This window comes from Colletotrichum scovillei (genome assembly GCF_011075155.1).
Source record: "Colletotrichum scovillei strain TJNH1 chromosome Unknown Contig00002, whole genome shotgun sequence".
In the NCBI taxonomy this organism is placed as follows: Eukaryota; Fungi; Ascomycota; class Sordariomycetes; order Glomerellales; family Glomerellaceae; genus Colletotrichum; species Colletotrichum scovillei.
The window spans coordinates 3,145,522-3,163,089 of record NW_023336260.1 but is presented as its reverse complement, the minus strand read 5'-3'; the positions used below and the strand labels follow the sequence as shown (position 1 = coordinate 3,163,089).

At 53.7% G+C, this 17,568-nt stretch overlaps 5 protein-coding genes across 5 annotated transcripts; 2 read left to right on the top strand and 3 right to left on the bottom strand.

Annotated features, from left to right (window-relative positions):
* Window positions 1-167: 167 nt before the first annotated feature.
* On the bottom strand, window positions 168-2,005 carry HER10_EVM0005515 (cytochrome P450; the record flags this gene model as incomplete). Its single annotated transcript, XM_035475129.1, has 5 exons — window positions 168-592; window positions 645-1,277; window positions 1,336-1,404; window positions 1,476-1,560; window positions 1,625-2,005. 5 exons carry the CDS (start codon window positions 2,003-2,005, stop codon window positions 168-170), a joined length of 1,593 nt encoding a protein of 530 aa, XP_035337211.1.
* Window positions 2,006-2,510: 505 nt separating this feature from the next.
* On the top strand, window positions 2,511-4,613 carry HER10_EVM0002118 (uncharacterized protein; the record flags this gene model as incomplete). The annotated part of the gene is made up of 2 exons (XM_035471844.1): window positions 2,511-2,589; window positions 2,656-4,613. The coding sequence occupies 2 exons, from the start codon at window positions 2,511-2,513 to the stop codon at window positions 4,611-4,613; spliced, it is 2,037 nt and encodes a 678-aa protein (XP_035336950.1).
* Window positions 4,614-5,128: 515 nt separating this feature from the next.
* HER10_EVM0008004 (uncharacterized protein) lies at window positions 5,129-8,270 on the bottom strand (the record flags this gene model as incomplete). The annotated part of the gene is made up of 2 exons (XM_035477542.1): window positions 7,762-8,270; window positions 5,129-7,685 (listed from the first exon to the last, which is right to left on the bottom strand). Exons 1-2 carry the CDS (start codon window positions 8,217-8,219, stop codon window positions 5,129-5,131), a joined length of 3,015 nt encoding a protein of 1,004 aa, XP_035337407.1. The 5' UTR covers window positions 8,220-8,270.
* Window positions 8,271-11,831: 3,561 nt separating this feature from the next.
* Window positions 11,832-13,971, top strand: HER10_EVM0006970 (major facilitator superfamily transporter). Its single transcript, XM_035476538.1, has 2 exons — window positions 11,832-12,414; window positions 12,515-13,971. The coding sequence occupies exons 1-2, from the start codon at window positions 12,117-12,119 to the stop codon at window positions 13,930-13,932; spliced, it is 1,716 nt and encodes a 571-aa protein (XP_035337325.1). The 5' UTR covers window positions 11,832-12,116; the 3' UTR covers window positions 13,933-13,971.
* Window positions 13,972-14,405: 434 nt separating this feature from the next.
* Window positions 14,406-17,100, bottom strand: HER10_EVM0000075 (multidrug resistance protein fnx1). Its single transcript, XM_035469870.1, has 2 exons — window positions 15,893-17,100; window positions 14,406-15,832 (listed from the first exon to the last, which is right to left on the bottom strand). The coding sequence occupies exons 1-2, from the start codon at window positions 16,504-16,506 to the stop codon at window positions 14,560-14,562; spliced, it is 1,887 nt and encodes a 628-aa protein (XP_035336773.1). The 5' UTR covers window positions 16,507-17,100; the 3' UTR covers window positions 14,406-14,559.
* Window positions 17,101-17,568: the final 468 nt, after the last annotated feature.

Here is a 17,568-nt window from a genome sequence, read left to right as displayed (position 1 = left end):
TGTATCTTAAAGCTTCAAACGTCAAAAGTTGATATATTGGGGTGCTTCAACTTTAATGAGGACGCCGAGAAGGAGTCAGTAAATCGAATCGCAAGATTAAAGAGTTTCTCCTTTCTGGCGAAGTGCAAGATAACAACTCTTCTCGCGTTCAATGCAATAAACTAGAGCTAAAGCTGTCTGCGCCTAAACAGTATCTCCTGTTCCTCCCCCGGAGTGATCATCGCCCCCTTAATCCCGTTCTTAGGTCGCCCTGCCTCCCTATCAACAAGGTCCAACTCGAAATGCTCAACCAAATGAAGGATGATGAGCTTGATGATCGCACTACCGAAGAAACGACCGGGACAGGCCTGGCGCCCGAACCCGAAATGCAATTGCTCGGAAGAGTAACTCGTGAACTGGTTTCTATGAGCACCACCGTCGGCCGCGTTCATCCGCTTGTTATGGAAACGAAGACCGTCAAACTCTTCAGGGGAGGAGTAGACTTCAGGATCCCACGATACCATAGATGAGGGAGCGAGGATGTGAGTCCCTTCCGGAAGATGAACGCCGTTTGAAAGCGTTACGGGCTTCATGACCTGTCTCGAGAATGCAGCTTTTCGCCTCATTAGCTTGAGCATCTGAATATGGTATCATTGGCCACTTACTCAATGTGGTAGGGTTCGTTCTTTGAGACTCCTTCAGAAAGCTGTCAAGCTTTGTTAAGCTGCTAAGGATCGCCGCCTCTTTTGTGTTTGACTCTTGGCGCTTCCGCGCCTCTTGGTTCTCTTCTCGGATGATGCCCTGATACTTCGGCATTGCCGCCAAATCCAGAACCGCATTGGTCAAGGTAACGCCTGAAGCGTGAAGAGAACCAAATCCTGAGACGAGACACATCTCGGCTACGAAGCCGTCACTCTTAGGTGACTTGTCCTTAGCTGCGTTATCAGTCATCCACTGCAGAAGGTCATTCGGTCTTTCCCACTCCTTTCCGGAAGCTCGAGCTGCCGCTTCCGCCGCCCGGCGCTGCTTTATGATCGGAATCAACATGTCTCTGGCAGTAGCTTGTCGCTTCCACACATCGCAAATGCCTGAGACAAAACCGCCTCTGGCGGCAAAGGGACGCAAGGGTCGAGACCATGCCTTGAGGGCCCAACCGCCGGCGAACAAGTCGTCAAGAAAGCCCACCATGGTGTCGAGCCAGACCTCGTCGCGGCTCAGGTCCGGACCAACAGTCATGCGAGAGACGACTAGGGCCATGATTTTGATCATGCGAGGCCAAAGTGCGGCAGAGGACCATTCTGAAGGGTTGAGCTGTTAGATTACTGGGCTTTCATGATTCTCGAGCCAACTACTTACCTTGACCAGCAGGCAGGTGCAAGGAGCACGCGTACTCGACTTCTTCCCGCATACCGGGGAGCAATGCACCTTTTTGGTGTCAGTAACCTTGGATTCCTCGTTTTCATCAGAAGACCATGGTGGCTGCTAGTATCACGTACCAACTTGTCGTGTCAAGTCCGTCTGCACTGAATGGAACAGAAGATGGTCCGCAATCCGCAGCCATTCGTAATCGCCAATGATTCGCTACATAGACACCCATCAGTCAATTGTTCAGAGTGTTTTGGACCAGTATCGGACAATATCGTACCGTCTGACTCGCAGCATGCACGTCGACCACATCCGTTCCCTTGGCATTGAGCTCCTCGACAAACTTGGGTGCAACAATCACCACGAAGCCGTCGATGCCCCAGACCTGATAGACACCATCTCGAAACCTCTCCCAGCCCTCTTGGAGAATGGACTTGAAGTTGTGCACGTACTTTTCTGAGGCAGAGGCGTAGTTCTTATCTTCGCCGAGATTCAAGACAGGTACGCGGACTTTCGGCTCTTTCCAGCGGTACAGGCTAACGAGGGACGGAACGACTTTGTAGAGAACGACAACGACGAGAAATGAGGCTGCGATGGTGAAGCTCTCGGTAAGCGTTCTGTCGAAGAGGTACCTACGCGGACCAGAAAGTAGGTCGGACATCTTGGCGGTAATTGCTGGGCTTCATAGAACAGGAGTCGACGAAAGGTTCCGGCAGCAGGCGGAAGTATGTCGCCGTTTGAGATTAAAAAGTATATTAATGGCAGTGATACTCTTGCCATTTCTCACGATGCTGACAGGGATCTTTCATGGAGTGGAGTTCTTGCAGCATGGTTGCTTGTGGATCGGGTAATCAAGCGCGTAAGCAACCAGATAATCACAAACCAGGCATAATATGCGCGTGTAAGTCGGGAAAATATCGTAAGCTTGGCATATTGAAAGGTAAACTCAGACGTATAAGCAAGCAGCTTCTCGAATGGTGCTTCAACTTCAAGTAGGCCGCCAGAAAAGGCTCGTCGCGGACACGTCTCGAGAAGAGCTGGAGATAGTATGTTTAATGTCGTATGAAAGATCCAGCAAGACGATTGACCCAATTTGAAGAAGAACGTTACAGCTTTGTAATAGTTGCAAAAAGCCGTTCTCATTGTATGCTAGCATTCCAGACATCATGGGCGACATCATTGATCTGCCGGACCAAACCAAATCCGCGAGAAATCACTTCCAAGTCCTATCTCCAACGAATGAAGGTAAAGTAGTGATCATCTCTTGCCTACATCAGACACAGCTTCGGTCCTTTATCTAACCATCGTCAGCCGTATATGAGTTCTCTTGGAAAGCTTACACGAATCCGATTCGCGGCAACGATTGGCAAACAATCGACGTTGTCTTCGATATTATCCCAATAGATGCCTCCAACAACACACGACTGAGCCACGCCTGGGACGGTGACTGGCGCTTTTCCATCTCAACATCTAAGCTTGCGACCGACTTTCTCTCTGAATGTCTACGCGCATCCCTGAAAAGCGGCCTCGGGTGCGGCCCCCGCGTCGCCAAGCTCATCGTGCCGCTCGTTAAGGGGCAAATCGTTCGATCCGATATCATCCCGCTCCGCTTTATTGACTGCGAGTTCGTAGACGCCCGGGCATCCCTCGCAGAGCCACTGAGATTCTTTTCGGGTCTGCCGGTCCAAGTCTCTCAACTGGACGACCTAGCAGAACTACTCGAAGTGTCTGCGGGTGGTCTCATCCTTCAGGCACTACCGCCCGGGATTGGGTCACTCGAAGCCCGCTCGTTCTCACAGTTCGTCGAAGCTGAGACGGAGAACCGCTTGTCCTTCCCATGGATAACGACGCCGACAGCTCCTAAGACCCTGGTCATCGTTGAGGGCAGTCGCCAGCACCCCAGCGATGGAGGCACGGGACCCAACATCTATCTCGCGGCCATGGCTCTGGGAATCAAAATGGTCGTTCTTGATGTCCCAGGCCACTGGTTAGAGGGTCCTGAGTATGAACACTGGCGAGAGGCTTTCATCCCCATCGCGATGTCCCAGCCTCCGGACGAGGGATTCGCAGACCGAATTGCACAGGCAGTCGCCACCTACCAAGGCAAAGTCGACGGCATTATCACCTTTTGTGACTCATTCCAACATCAAGTAGCCCTGGCGGCGCAAAAGCTTGGTCTCCCAAGCTCCAAGCCCGAAGCCCTCAATACCGCCACCAACAAGTATGCAACCAGCGTCTTCGAGGGCCGAAAGTCGCATCTTGTCTCGAGCACACAGGAGATCCTCCAGGTCGCGGCTACGCAAGGCAGCTCTCTGTTCCCCTGCATCATCAAGCCCTGCAACGGCTGGAGCTCCGAGGGCGTATTCCTTATCAACAACAACACCGAGCTCATCGAGGCCATGGGGCCCCTCGACGCCCTCTCCAAGTCCAGGCACGGCAGCGAATTCGTGATTGAGAGGTACTGTGCCGGCCCGGAGGTGGACGCCAACTTTGTTCTCCTTGACGGCGAGATCCTCTTCTTCGAGGTTTGCGATGACTTCCCCAAAAGCGCGGACACAAACGGCTCCAGCTCCGGCGGCGCAAATACCTTCATCGAGCTCGACAGCGTGTTCCCCTCCAAGCTCCCCGAATCGGAGATCAACCTGCTCCGGATCTGCTTCCACAATACGCTGCTGAGGCTGGGACTCCGCAATGGCGTCATGCACCTCGAGGGACGAGTGGACAACTCGACGGTCGAGTATCGCACCGAGGACGGCATTCTCGACCTCCGACCGAAGGCCGCCGAAGCCCAGAGCCGGGGCGCGATCAAGAGCCCCGAGGCGTGGCTCATCGAGATCAACCCGCGCCCGCCGGGCATGAAGGGCACACAGGTCATCGAGTCCACGCACGGCGTCGATTACTGGGGTCTGGGAATGCTGATCGCGCTGCGAGACGGGGAGCGCACAAAGGCGCTCTGTCATCCTTACAGGAACGGCCCCCAGTATACGTGCGTGATGGTCTTCATCCCCGCGGATTACGATGTTTCCTCGGCGGAGGGCATTTTCGACTCAGGGGATATCTGCGACGATCTGTTCAATCGTCGGCCTGATCTGGCCAAGAACGTGAGTCGGTACGGATGCTTGGTGAAGAAGGGTCAGAAGGTCGCCCACCCGAGCCATGGCGTGAACAGCTTCCTGGCATACTTCAATGTGTTCTCAAGAAAGGGAAGGGAGGATGCGCTGCGGCTTGCCAAGATCGTCAGGGAAGAAGTTCGGTTTTCGTTTAGATAGTTGCCGGTTACTATTTACCTGTGTGATAGCTCTGCGGCTCTTCACGAAATGCCCTGTTGAAAGTTATCTTCTTTGAGGCTCTCTGTATATTAGCACACTGTAGTGACACATCTTCTGATATGAATCCGAGAAAGACGAAAACACTGCGCAATCCATTACGCGAAGATAGACTTTGATCAGTAGCAGAAGCAGCATCTCGCCTTAAGGGAATGCCGTCCTAGCGGCTATTCTTACCCGTCAAGCTAAATCGTCTATGCCCGCATTCCAATACATCCACCTATCAAGCCTGCCCTCAATTTGTGGCCGAACTTAGGTTCAAACTTGTGATTGTGAAAGACCGTTAACTTTCAGTTTCGATATGAACTTATTTAAGTAGATATCTGTAGGCATACTCACTACGTTTTGTCACTATGAGAAACGGATATGTAACTCAAAAGTAACGACATGCTATTTATAAGGAACGCAAGCAAGTTGGCAACACTAACAAAGAAAGTATCAACCCCGTCACTCTTCGGCTACGCTCTAGGAATGTCTAGCCTTGGTATCAAGGCCCTTACACGCTCATTGATCTGATTACGGAACCCAAGAATGTCCACCGCTTTCGCCAGTAATTTCAAGTTGCAGTCTTCCAGGTCTGTGTCGGGCATAGACACCAGACGCCCAAGGAAAATGTCCCGAGTCGATCGTATCCTGGTATGGTTGCCCAACCTTTCTTGTATAGAAATATTAGTGGAACGAATCTGTGACTCGTCTAAGATTCCATTGATTCGGCTGAACTTCTTCAGGGTCCGAATGTACAAGCTCTCCTGGTGGATGTCGGTGGAGACTTCGAAGGCCAAGTTGAGAAAGGCCCCAAATACGGGCCAACCCTCCCTCACGTTCACCCAGATTGTGGCGTTCGGATCGGCACCTCGATTTAGGAACAAGTAGAACACATCTTGCTCCATCAAGTCCCAGAAGTGATTTTGCGTGGCCAAATTCTCTTCTCGGTTCCATGCTGTGGCGTGTTGGACAAGAGCTGTCCAAGCTGTCCACTTCTTCCTCGGATCAACATTCCATTGGCACTTGTTGAGTAGCAGATCTTGTGTCTTGAGGATGAGATTCATCATCTCAGGACCTTTACGCCTCCATTGCTTGTCTAGCCGAGTCTCCTGGTGACTATCTTTGGGGGTCAGCACTCGGAGGAGTAGCGATGGATCGAAGTTCGAGAGATAGTTCGGATCTTCTGCAAGCTTCCAAGACATGTATTCGATATGTTGATCGGCAATGACTTGTTCCCTCAAAAATGCCGTAGGGGGCGTTCCGGGATCTAGAGTTGCTTGGCCGGTTGAGAACATCAATAATAACGCTCGGTCGAGCTCGTCGAGAATCTCATGTGTCTCAACTCCGGCTGCGAGAGATTCGCAGAGCACAGCCTCACACTCAAGACATCTTTTTACGAGTGATTGCAAGTCGCATTGCCGATAGACGCCGAATTCCTTTCGTGATACCTGCCCAAAGACTTGGGCCTTGGTCATGGAAGCATAGATCTTGAGAAGGCAGAGTTGAATATTGAAGTCTTTCGGCGCACGCTCCGCAAGAAAGACTGTCATTTTGGCCGTTCTCAGAAAGTCCATCACTGTCCGGTGAAGAAATGTCACCGTACCGGATCTTCGGTTGATCTCTAAAAGTCCACGTGAGTGACTATCCAGTCGCCTCTCGGTATCGATACGAAGAGCTTCCATCTTGGATGCCGCGTATGGTTGAATGGGAAGTTTCAGAAAGTAATCCTTGTCTTCGTATCCATTGTCATGGAAGTCATAAGCCATAGCATGCAGAGGTTCGTTCGCCGCAACCGCAATCTGCAGTGTTGTCGCCATTCTTTCGTGGTATTCAACGTCGACTGAATTCAGGATTTGAGTGAAAAATTTGTCAAGCTCAACCGGAACTCTTCTCAAAGTTTCTCTGAGGAAGTAAAGACTGTCATGGTTTGTAAGGCCCTTTCGAAGCTGCTTGACGACGAGGTAAACCCAAAGAAACACACCCGACGCCCTTTGCTCGATCTCCTGGATTAGTTCCTCTCCCTGTGATTCTGCTCCTTCCAAAAGTTCCCATCTTTCGTGTCGCTGAAGATTGCCTCGGATATACTCAAGGATATCATTTCGAGTCAAGTCCTGAATGTATAGCTTGTTCTTCTGTCGCCCGAATGCCGCCTCGAAATCGTTCCAAGGTCGGCTAGAAATACACATCTTGATTCGTGAGGTCTCAACAAGACTTTTCAAGACTTCACACATCTCTGCATGATCCCCGTCGTATTCATCTAAGCCGTCAACGAACAGGCATACACGGAAGTCTTCGTCGTGAGCCGCAACTTTGCGAAGCGTGTCACGGAGGCTGTTCAAGGTCCATGACAGGTTACCAACCTCGCTTACTTCGCCAAAGCCAGCAGATCTGTTGTCGCACATGGGAAGTATCAGATCGGAGCATTGTCGAAATATGTCGTAGAGAAGAGTCCGCAGAAGACCGTACTCGGACTTCTGCATATCAGTGCCTGCACTCCAGAAGTAATGACTGGCGATGATAACTCGGCTCGTTTTCGCCCATTCCAAAAGAAGGTCTCGAGTTCTGACTTCGCCTGACACGAATTCCATGAATGTAGACTTCCCCGACCCGGGCTTTCCCGATATCCAAAAGAACTGTTCGTCGCTTTTGAGCCATTGCGCAAAATTACTCACGGTGCTCTGATCATCACCTTGTGGCTGGTAGACCCATTCGAACGTTTTTTGGTATACCGCCGGGATATTCTCATGTCGGGTCAGCTGGGCATCAAAGCAAAGACTTTTGAGGATATCCTGCTCTTTCCTTATGGAAGCATGAGACAGTGACATTGCCTCAAGCCTCTCTCCTAGACCATCAATCTCCTTGCTGGGCGGTGGATCCTGCCCATTCCGATCCTGGAATTGAATGACGCTGGCTGCGAACGTCTTCATTTCGAGCGCGTACGAATCGAATTTTGCGGCTTGGTCCAGCTGTACTTTGCGACTTTCCTCCTGCAGCTCCTTGATTTCTCGTGTGCGAAGGTCTTGTGCTTGGCTACAGGTTGCTGTGAATCATTGCTTTTGCTGACCGGTGACAGTCCAAATTGCGGTGCGGGAAATTTCTCGCCTACCTTGCGATTGTGATGATCTGCAGCGTCATGCCCATCTGAGTCTTTCTCAATCTATTTTCCAGGTATTCAATTTCGTCTTTTGCCAAGAAGTGTCTAAGAGCAGCGTGGAAACTTCGCCAAGAACTTTGGGGCATCACCGGTGACTTAAGTCTTTCGACCACTTTCAGCAGCTTCTCGCAATCACTCCGGCTCAGAGTAAGCATTGTGCGAAGTGTGAGATTTCCCTGACCGGATCTGGGCGCATGGAAATTGAGAAAATAGTTGGGATCATTGCAGCCCGCTGTAAGCTGATCTAAGTATCTCTTCAGCTCCTCGTAAAGAGTCTCCAGGTCCGAAACAGCTGCAGTGGAGCCGGAAGCAGACCGTTGAATCTCGACGGTCGATTTGAGTATCCCCCAGGCGAAGTCAACAAATTGCACAACGTTGCTGGCCAAAGCTAGAGCCCCAATGGGATCCATGTCAGCGGTTTGTTTGGGAGAGGGCTAGCAAAGCCCAAGCAAGAAAAAAAGCTTCCAAATGTTAAGGGTGATAAACATATATGTTTGTGAGTACAGATGTTGGGGTCAAGGTTTTGTACCCAGACTCACATCCGTCGGCATCCCACAGCCCCTCCTGACTTTCACGTGGGGGGCGCAATTGTAGAGAGGGCTGGAATATCGTGTTCATTTTGAAATCATGCAGCAGACTCCAGAACGGGATAAGGATGAGCTGACATCCAGCAATCTCAGCCACACTCAGTCAGCTGCAGCAGGCCAAGCTTTCGATGGTTGCATTGCACCAGTTTCTTCAGCCAATAGTGAACCCCTAGGCCCGCGTGAGTGTGCCTGATACGCACAATAAGTCAGGCTGGCTGAAGATCTGATATCGGGCATCAATGGTCAATGAATTCTTGCACACATGGCGGACACAATGTGGCGAGTTGTTACATATCGCATGTTATGCCCGAGGGGTGTCCAGCATTGCAAAAAGATTTCAGCGTTGCCGCAGTGAGTATCATTTCAGATTCGGAACCTGATAGGCGTGTAAGATTGCGCCGAGATGCGTCTAAATCATTGAATTGAAAGTGACGAGTTGAGGTGTAGCTTGTCCGGGTGTTCTGAGAACAGAGAGAACAGTGTCCAACACAATCTGCCCCATCGCATAATTATAGAACAGAGTCGAATGTATCCCTCTAACTTCTTTAAGACCGATCTCAATATACAATTCAAATGAGTTTTGCTATTGGGGCAGTACTACGTCTACACGGCAACGCTGAGCATAGTCTCTATCGACGCTCGCGTAAGCGACCAGCTGTTTCTCATTGGCGACCTAATACCGCTGGCGAGGGATCTAGTAGCGACATCCTATATCGGAAGTATGTGTGGCTGCTGGCTAGACCTACTGCTTTTGATACCATCCATTTTCGAATTCGCTCGCCGCTTGTCATCTCATGCAGAAGACACGGACTGGCGACCGTCGGCCAACGACTTCTTCATCTTTGCTCAGCTCCAGAGGCAGATTCAAGACTGGAAACCGAACCTAGCAGCCAGTTCTGATGTCGTCGTCCTTGCCGGCTACATATATCAAAAAGCGATCCTGTTGTACTTGTATACAGCGCTCTATCCTCTTCCACGAGACGACCATGACCTTCATAATGAGAATCATGAATATGAGGATGATTCATCAGTAAAAATGACCCAAGCGGCCCTTTCCGAAGCCATTGCGAGTCTCGCACAGCTGCCCCCGAGCGTGCAGATCAACACAAGCCTATGCTGGCCCATCGCTGTGGTCGGGTCATGCGTGGTAGACCAGGGGCAACGGACCTTCCTCCGCGAGCGGCTCGAGCATACGTTCTCTGCCATTGGACTGGGTAACATTCGTCAGACGTCGATGCTGCTTCAACACATGTGGGAAGAACGTGATGGAGCCGGAGCGGTAGGGGGAACCGTCGATTCGGGACCGTGGAGTATATGCCGCGTGATGAACGAGCGGCAGCTATGGAATCCGTTTGCTTGAGATCCCCCGTAGCAAGGCTTGGTCGAAGCTTTGCCGTGTTGATGCAATTCGAACTACCTTTTCATCCGCGCCGCTGTGAGCCCCGTAACACTACTCGTTCTCCGACGAGTCTTCGGCGGCGGTGTCTACCGGCATGGATGTCATTTTAGAGATATTTTGCAGATCAAGGTTCGGAACGAGATACGCGAGTTCCGAAACGTTGCAACAGCGACCGATGACAGCAAAATACCAGGACACGCGCGCGGCTCTGACGTGTGTAATTCAAGAGTACGGTTTTCTGACTTTGTGGTTCTCTCTGATCTGCTCCCCTCCTCCACCGGAAGTAGCCCGGCCCCCACAACTGTCTGCTGAGAAGCGGAATAACGGAGGGGTAGCTGTCGGAAATACGGAGATACGGGAATATCCTTTTCACACTCTCCCTTGAATCTCCCTCGGCGTTAGACGTGATTGACTCGTACGTGACTGGGGATTTTCCCCGATTCTTCACTTTTGAAAGGCGTCCTGTTGTAGCCAGACACAAATGTCGTGATCTCAAACGCTGCTGAGCAATTTTTTTGATGGTCTTGGCAGCAGAGCCATCATGAGCAAATAACGCCCGAAGGTTTGGCGAGGACTTTGGTCAACGAACAACAGAATGGCAGGGGTTCATCTGAACGACCAGCAGCCCAAGTCCACCCGGGGAGATAACCCATCCTTCAGTCATTCCTTGGATGAATGTCAACCCGGCCCTCACGTCCTCCAGGCTCCAGCGCATCACCACCAGCGCAGCTTTACAAAACACCGCTATCTCAACCTCCAACGCACTGCCGAATACGGCCATTCCAGAACCCCAAAAGTGGCTGGAACCCGCGGACTTGTCAACTTGGTCTGTCAGCCAGCCAGCCAGACTAGGCTTGACTCGGGCCCAAGCTCCCAGCGAGTTGGCACTGGTAGGCATCGAAAGCGTCTAAACTTGAGGGTGGGATGGGCGGCGTCCATCCCGAGCGCGCGGGGGAAAATGTACGCCAGTGCGCCACGCGCCTTGCTAAGCTCTTGCGCCTTTGGCACTAGACCAGCCCAGCCCGACACTTTGAATGCCTCTTGCCCGCCTCTCTGGAACCCTCCGTGCCCTCTCAGCCCTGCGTTCTGCTGAGCACTGGCACCCTTGACACCTGTGGCAGGTTAAGCACTGTTGGAGTTGAGCCTTTTCCGAAAAGTGTTCCGAAAGGAGTTAAGCAAAGGTTTGTCCCGCTCGTTGGCCTGCGCCGCCGCCCGCAGTCCAGCTTTCCTAGCTCTCGACAAAGGGCTCGTGACCAGAAGCTGGATTGGGGAAGAAAGGTTGGGGGCTGTACGTGTAGGTATACGAGAGTTCTAGAGCTCTGCGTGTCCCGCGGGCCCGGGGGCGGATTGGCCGATGGACGGGAACCGGCTGCATTGTTAACGTGTCTTGCTGTTCGTCTCTAATGCGGCTTCGAGAAGGTTGTCTGACCGTCTGACCGATCTTGCAGGTTGACTTGACAGAAAGGTTCTCAGTCATCCATCATATTGAAGTCGCTGACATATCTTCAACAAGTTAAGTCCGTACGGATACACCGAAAGAGACGTCATGGTCCCGTCCCGTTGGGAAACTTACAGATCAGATTAGATTTTGACTCTCTTCCCGCTGGGGCATCATCCCGAAAAGGGTAAAAATATCCTCTCAAGGAGTCCCATAGAACAGTCAACAGGTTGTCATCGACGCAGCGACGCACTGAGCACTGACTGGTTCGATCGACCACGCAAAACTGCTGTCAATTGCTGGAATGCCGACTCGCGTGCCGCGTGATGGGGTTAGGGATGTGTGGTGCTCAACTGGGATGTGGTCTAATACCCGTCTAGGTGAGCCCAAAGAACCCAGTCAGCAACCACCACACGGAAGCAATTCTCAAGGGAAGAAAAGAAAAAGATCCATCCATGATCCAAAAGGACCCATATCTGGTACCCTACCCTGGGCCGGACCCTCTACTAGAACTCGCCAATCCCACGTGTAAGTCCGAGACAGAGACGGCTCTAAGCCCCTAAGGTAGGTCTTTAGGTTATCCCCTTGTCCCGCTGGCCTGGCTGGCTGGTTCGGGGATCTTTGATTCAATTTCTTAGTCCCGTACTTCGTATGTACGCCTAGTCCGGGAATGGCGAATTTTCCAAATTGTAAATGGGTCCTCCCCGGTTCGGAGGGGCGTTCCCGCCTTCGCGCGTTGGCGTCAACCTGACGGGTAGATCATTTTCCATTACTTTAACTCGAGTATTGCCCGTCGTTGATGATCCGGTCTGGAGATACTCCTCCTTTCGAATGTTAGTGCAGCAACATCCGAGTTTGAAGGAACACCACGCTCCAGTTCACGATGGCTTCTCCGTCGGCATCTGAGAAGCAGCAGCAATATGTTCGCAAGAGCCTCGACTCAACATCAGGCGACAGGACCGCCGCTGCGACACCGGACGTCAACATGCTCCGAGACGACAAGCACATCCCCGACGACTCGAGCTTAGGCCGATCGAGTAGAGACGACTCAAGCGACGACAATGGCGACAACCTCGCGCCGCAACAGTCCAATGCTTCTTCGGTATGGGCCGTCGACGGCATGTCGTTCCCTCGTGAAGCCATGTTCGTAATTATCTGCTGCATGGCTCAGTTCTGCACTCGTAAGTTGCTGTCCTCTATCCCCAAACTCAATCTCACAACATCGCGACATCCCCGAGCACGGGGGAAAACATGAAAAGCATAGACTAACCACTTTACCAGAGGCCGCCTACATGGAAACCCTCGTCCTCCTCCACGTCATCGGCGGCTCCTTTCACGTAGACAACCCAGCCCGCCTAGCCTGGCTCGTCGCCGGCTACTCCCTCACCGTCGGCACTTTCATCCTCTTCTCGGGCCGCCTCGGCGACGCCTTTGGCTACAAGCGCATGCTCATCATCGGCTTCGCCTGGTTCTCCCTCTGGTCCCTCATCGCCGGCCTCAGCGTCTACTCAAACTTCACTCTCGCCGTCTTCTCACGCGTCCTCCAGGGCATCGGCCCGGCCATCTGCCTCCCCAACGCCCTGGCCTTATTCGGCGCCGCCTACCCGCCCGGCCACCGCAAGGCCATGGTCTTCTCCCTCTTCGGCGCCGTCGCGCCCATGGGCGGCGTCGTCGGAGCCGCCATCGCCTGCACGCTCGAGCTCGAATGGTGGCCCTGGGCGCTGTGGGCCCTCTCCATCTGGCTCGCGATCCTGGCCGTCGCGGGCTACTTCATCATCCCCGAGCCGCACGCAAAGGCCGACCGCCCCCCGAGGACCCTCAGCGACATGTTTGTCGAGCTCGACATCCCCGGCGCGGTCACGGGCATCGTGGCGCTCATCCTCTTCAACTTTGCCTGGAACCAGGCGCCCATCGACGGCTGGAAGACGCCCACGGTCCTCGTCCCACTCATCCTCGGCCTCGTCCTATTCGGCGTCTTCACCGCCATCGAGTTCAAGTACGCCGAGAAGCCCCTGCTGCCCTTTGACGCCGTCAACGCCGACGTCGCCTTCGTCCTCGCGGCCGTCGTCTGCGGCTGGGCGACCTTCGGCATCTGGACGCTCTACCTCGTCCAGATCCTCCAGGAGATCCGCACGCTCTCGCCGCTGCTCACGTGCGCGTGGTTCTCGCCCGTCGTAGTCACGGGCGGTCTCGCGGCCGTCATCACGGGCAAGCTCCTCGGCCCGCTCAAGGTGCGCCCGCCCGTCGTCATGACGATGGCGCTCGTCGCCTTCACCGTCGGCGTCATCCTCACGGCCACGGCGCCCGAGAACCAGATCTACTGGGCGCAGATCTTCGTCTCCATGATCATCATGCCCTTTGGCATGGACATGAGCTTCCCCGCCGCGACGCTGATCCTGTCGAATGCCGTCAAGAAGGAGCACCAGGGCATCGGGGCGAGTCTGGTCAACACGGTGGTCAACTACGGCATCGCGCTCGGCGTCGGGTTCGCGGGCACGGTGGAGGTGCACGTCAGCAAGGGCGCGGGTACCAAGGAGGAGCAGTTCAGGGGGTTCCGGGGCGCGTTGTACATGGGTGTCGGACTCGCTGGGCTGGGATTGTGTGTTGCGTTGACGTTTTTGGCGAGGGAGTGGCGGCATCGGAAGGGCGGCTCAGGGAACGAGGAGAAGGCTGCCGAGGCGCAGACGGGAAACTCATGATGAGACGTGCATAGAATAGATGGGGTAGCTGCTCGGCGCAGTCATAGACTAGATGTTGATAGACAACAAGTTTTGTTCAAAGATAGGGTCCTACCGACGAGACCATGCCATGTGAAGCTGCTATCACATTCTTCGGGGGCATTCACTGCCGTGATCGTTGGCAGGTTTTAGGCAGACAGCTAACACCTTCTTTGGATGACGTTGGACTTATTGCCGTCTTCATTGTCTTGTCACTTGTAGGGGTAATGAAGTCTTCGAACTGCAGTATTCTATGTTCCTTGCCAACATACACCCAATGTCACTATCATGGGATCTCTCTCGCGAAACACCACATAGCAGCAACATATGGCCTGTACTAGAAGTCACCTAGAGTCTAAAAATTCACATGAGGAGGGTCAAGTGATTAGCAAAGTCCATGAGGTCCGGAAGTATCAGAGAGAGAAAGAATGCATCCTATTTTTTGGTATCCAGTTGATGCTCGCTGCCAACCAAACAAGATGCTCCTATCCAAAACGCCATGCTGTTGAAGTCTAGCAAACCCTTCCATCTCCGTGATCATCTTCCCCTACTCACTGCCCCCTACGCCCTCTCTTCCCCGCGGCATACCTCCATGAGAGAGGTAGAGCCTCACTTCCCAGTCCGGCTCCGAAGCGTCTTCAACCCCGTCTTATGCTCCGTATGCTTCTTACTCAACTGCACCTGTCTCACAAACAAACTCAGAACAAGCCCGAGCCCGGCAAACGCAACATAGACGATATACATCGTCCTCAGAGAACTCAGATACGCCCCGCGCGCAATCTGCCCCTGCTCCCCCTGCAAATCCGCGACCACGCCCACGCTGGACGCGGCGCTCGAACCAGAGAGCATATTCGCCAACTCGGGGCCGAGCTCCTCTCTCAACCGCGGGTACTGCCTCTGCATCTCGTTATTAAACACCACGCCACCAATAACCACAGAAATCGACGTGCCCATCTGCCTGATAAACCCAAACGCCGACGTCGCGGCCGCGATATCGCGCGGCTCCACCGACGTCTGCACCGCAATCAGCGGGCTCTGGAAGTTGGGCCCGATACCGAGCCCCGCGACGATCTGATAAAGTATAATCTTTGTGAAATTCCGGTCGAGCGGCAGGTCGTGGAACAACCCGAACCCGACGGTCGTGACGAGCATGCCGCCGACGATGAGGTAGACGTAGTTGCCCGTCTTTCGGATCAGCACGCCCGCGACGGCGGACATGAGGGACAGCGAGAGGACGTAGGGGAGCAGGTAGACGCCCGAGAGGAGGGAGGAGACGCCCTGCACGCCCTGGAAGTAGAGCGGCAGCCAGTAGCTGCCCGAGATGAAGGCGAAGGCGTGGCAGAAGGCCGTCGCGAAGGCGGCCATGTTGGACCAGCTGCGGAAGAGGTGCATCGGGATGACGGGGTACCGCGCGTACTTCCACTCGTTGACCGCGAAGATGCCAATCGTGACGATGCCGAACACGATCAGGCAGATCACAGTAGGCGAGCTCCACGGGTACTGAACGCCGCCGAACTCGAGACCGAACAGGAACATGAGCGTGCCGCCGATGATGGTCAGCGTGCCGACCCAGTCGATCGCCTTTAAGCCCTGCGCGACGGGCGTCCGCGGGTTGTGCAGCTTGAGGACGAAGAAGAGCACGATGAAGCCGATGCCCGAGATGGGCAGGTTGACGTAGAAGCACCAGCGCCAGGTAGCCTTACTCGTGAAGACGCCGCCGAGGACGGGGCCGATGGCGCTCGAGACGGCCCAGACCATGCCCATGACGCCGAAGTAGACGCCGCGCTGGCGCATCGAGAAAAGGTCGCTCACGCAGATGTTGACGAGGACGATGATGCCGCCGCCGCCTATGCCCTGGATCGCGCGGGCGCCGATGAGCATGCTGTGTGATGTTAGCAACTCCTATACGCCATCTTCCCATTCTCATCATCTCAGGACTTACCCCATACTCGTAGACAACCCACAAATCAACGACCCAACCCAAAACACACCAACGGCGCACAGCAGAATCGGCTTCCGGCCCCAAATATCAGAAATCTTGCCCCACGTCGGCACGAAAGCCGCATTGCTGAGGAGGTACGCCGAGCCGATCCAGATGTACCCGATATTGCTATTAAACTCCTCCGCAATGGTCGGCACGGCGGTCGTGATGATCGTAACGTCCAGCGCCGCCAGGAACAGCGCCGCGCAGAGCGAGAGCACGATGAGCGTCGTCTCGAGCTTCGTGCGGCCGGCCTCGGGGGTGTCTTCGGCGCCGGCCGCCGCCGCTGCCGGCGGTGGTCCTTGCGCCGCTGCCGTGGCTTGTGTTTCGGGCGCGGCGTCTTTGGTGTCGCTGGGGGCTGTCACATGGCCTGTTGTCGCCGTTGGGGCAGTGGCGTCGTGGGAGAGTTCTTGTTTTTCCGCCTTGATGTTCGCCGCGTCGGGGTTGCTGCGGATGGTCACCGAGTCGCTGCTGGTGGTTGTGGGCGATCCATCTTCGGTCTGGGAGCCGGCGGCGCGCTCAATGTCGCCGACTTTTTCGTCGTCGTGGACCTCGTGGAAGTCTTTTGCTGTCATCTGTGCTTTGCTGTGCTGGGCGATGGTCTTGGCGGTATAGGAATGTCGTGTGAAGGACGCGTGCTTGTCTCAAGAGCTCAATCTGTTCTTGGGTTGCTCAGCGAGAGAGTGATGGTTCATGAGAGGAAGTGGTGAGTCTAAGGTAGCTGACTTGGACCTTTCAAGGTCAAGGTTGAAAATGAGATCACCAGCTTCGCGCAATGAGAGACACGGTGAGGCGATGAGAGATACAACGTGCTGAGACTCGGGATTGCTCAGTGAGTGACAATCTCCAGCTACAACTAGTAAGTAGGAATCCGTAGCAACAGTCAGTCGGTCATGGTTGTCAAGAGAGAGATTCAAGAGTCACAGAAAAGAAACGAAAGAAAAAATGACGAGCGAAAGGCGCAACAAATTTCCATTACGAATCCAAAGTCGATGACAAGCACCTCCACATGCGCTCCAACCTGTACCATCCCCTGGTCCCATGGCGAGGGAAAAGTGGACGTAAAGGGACTGGTCTCGAAGCAGCTAAGAACAAGGGGTGTGGGATCTAAAGCATCCAAGACTGGGGTAAGTGAAAATCGTGTGTAATAGTGTACCCTACCTACTAAGGTAGTATGGGGTGAAAAGACGCGAGAGCGACGAGAGCCGAGAGAGTGAGAAATGTCGACTGTTGCCGCGTTGCCGAATCGGCAAAAAGGATTGACTCAATGACTACACTAAAGCATGGATACGGATAGGTAGAGAACTCTTGCTGGGGCTAATGCGACATCGGATTTAACCAGCACAAGCTCGGCGCGAGAGCCGGTGAGAGTGTTCGTTCACGCTTTATGTCTAGTACTTTTTATCCAAAGTCTCTATCCATATAGAACTATAGAATCTCTCTCGGAGCACTTCGTCCAGCCGATTGGTTCATGTTAATGTTGAGTCCCCAAACGAGTTGGTGTTCTTATTATCCACCACCCAAAGCCGAAGCCGAACTACCTGACTAGGAAGCTAAAGACTGCTAAGCTGCTCATTGAATCCTTCTACACTATTAACTTATCCCACGTGGGCCGTGCCGTCATCCGTGAGACTGCT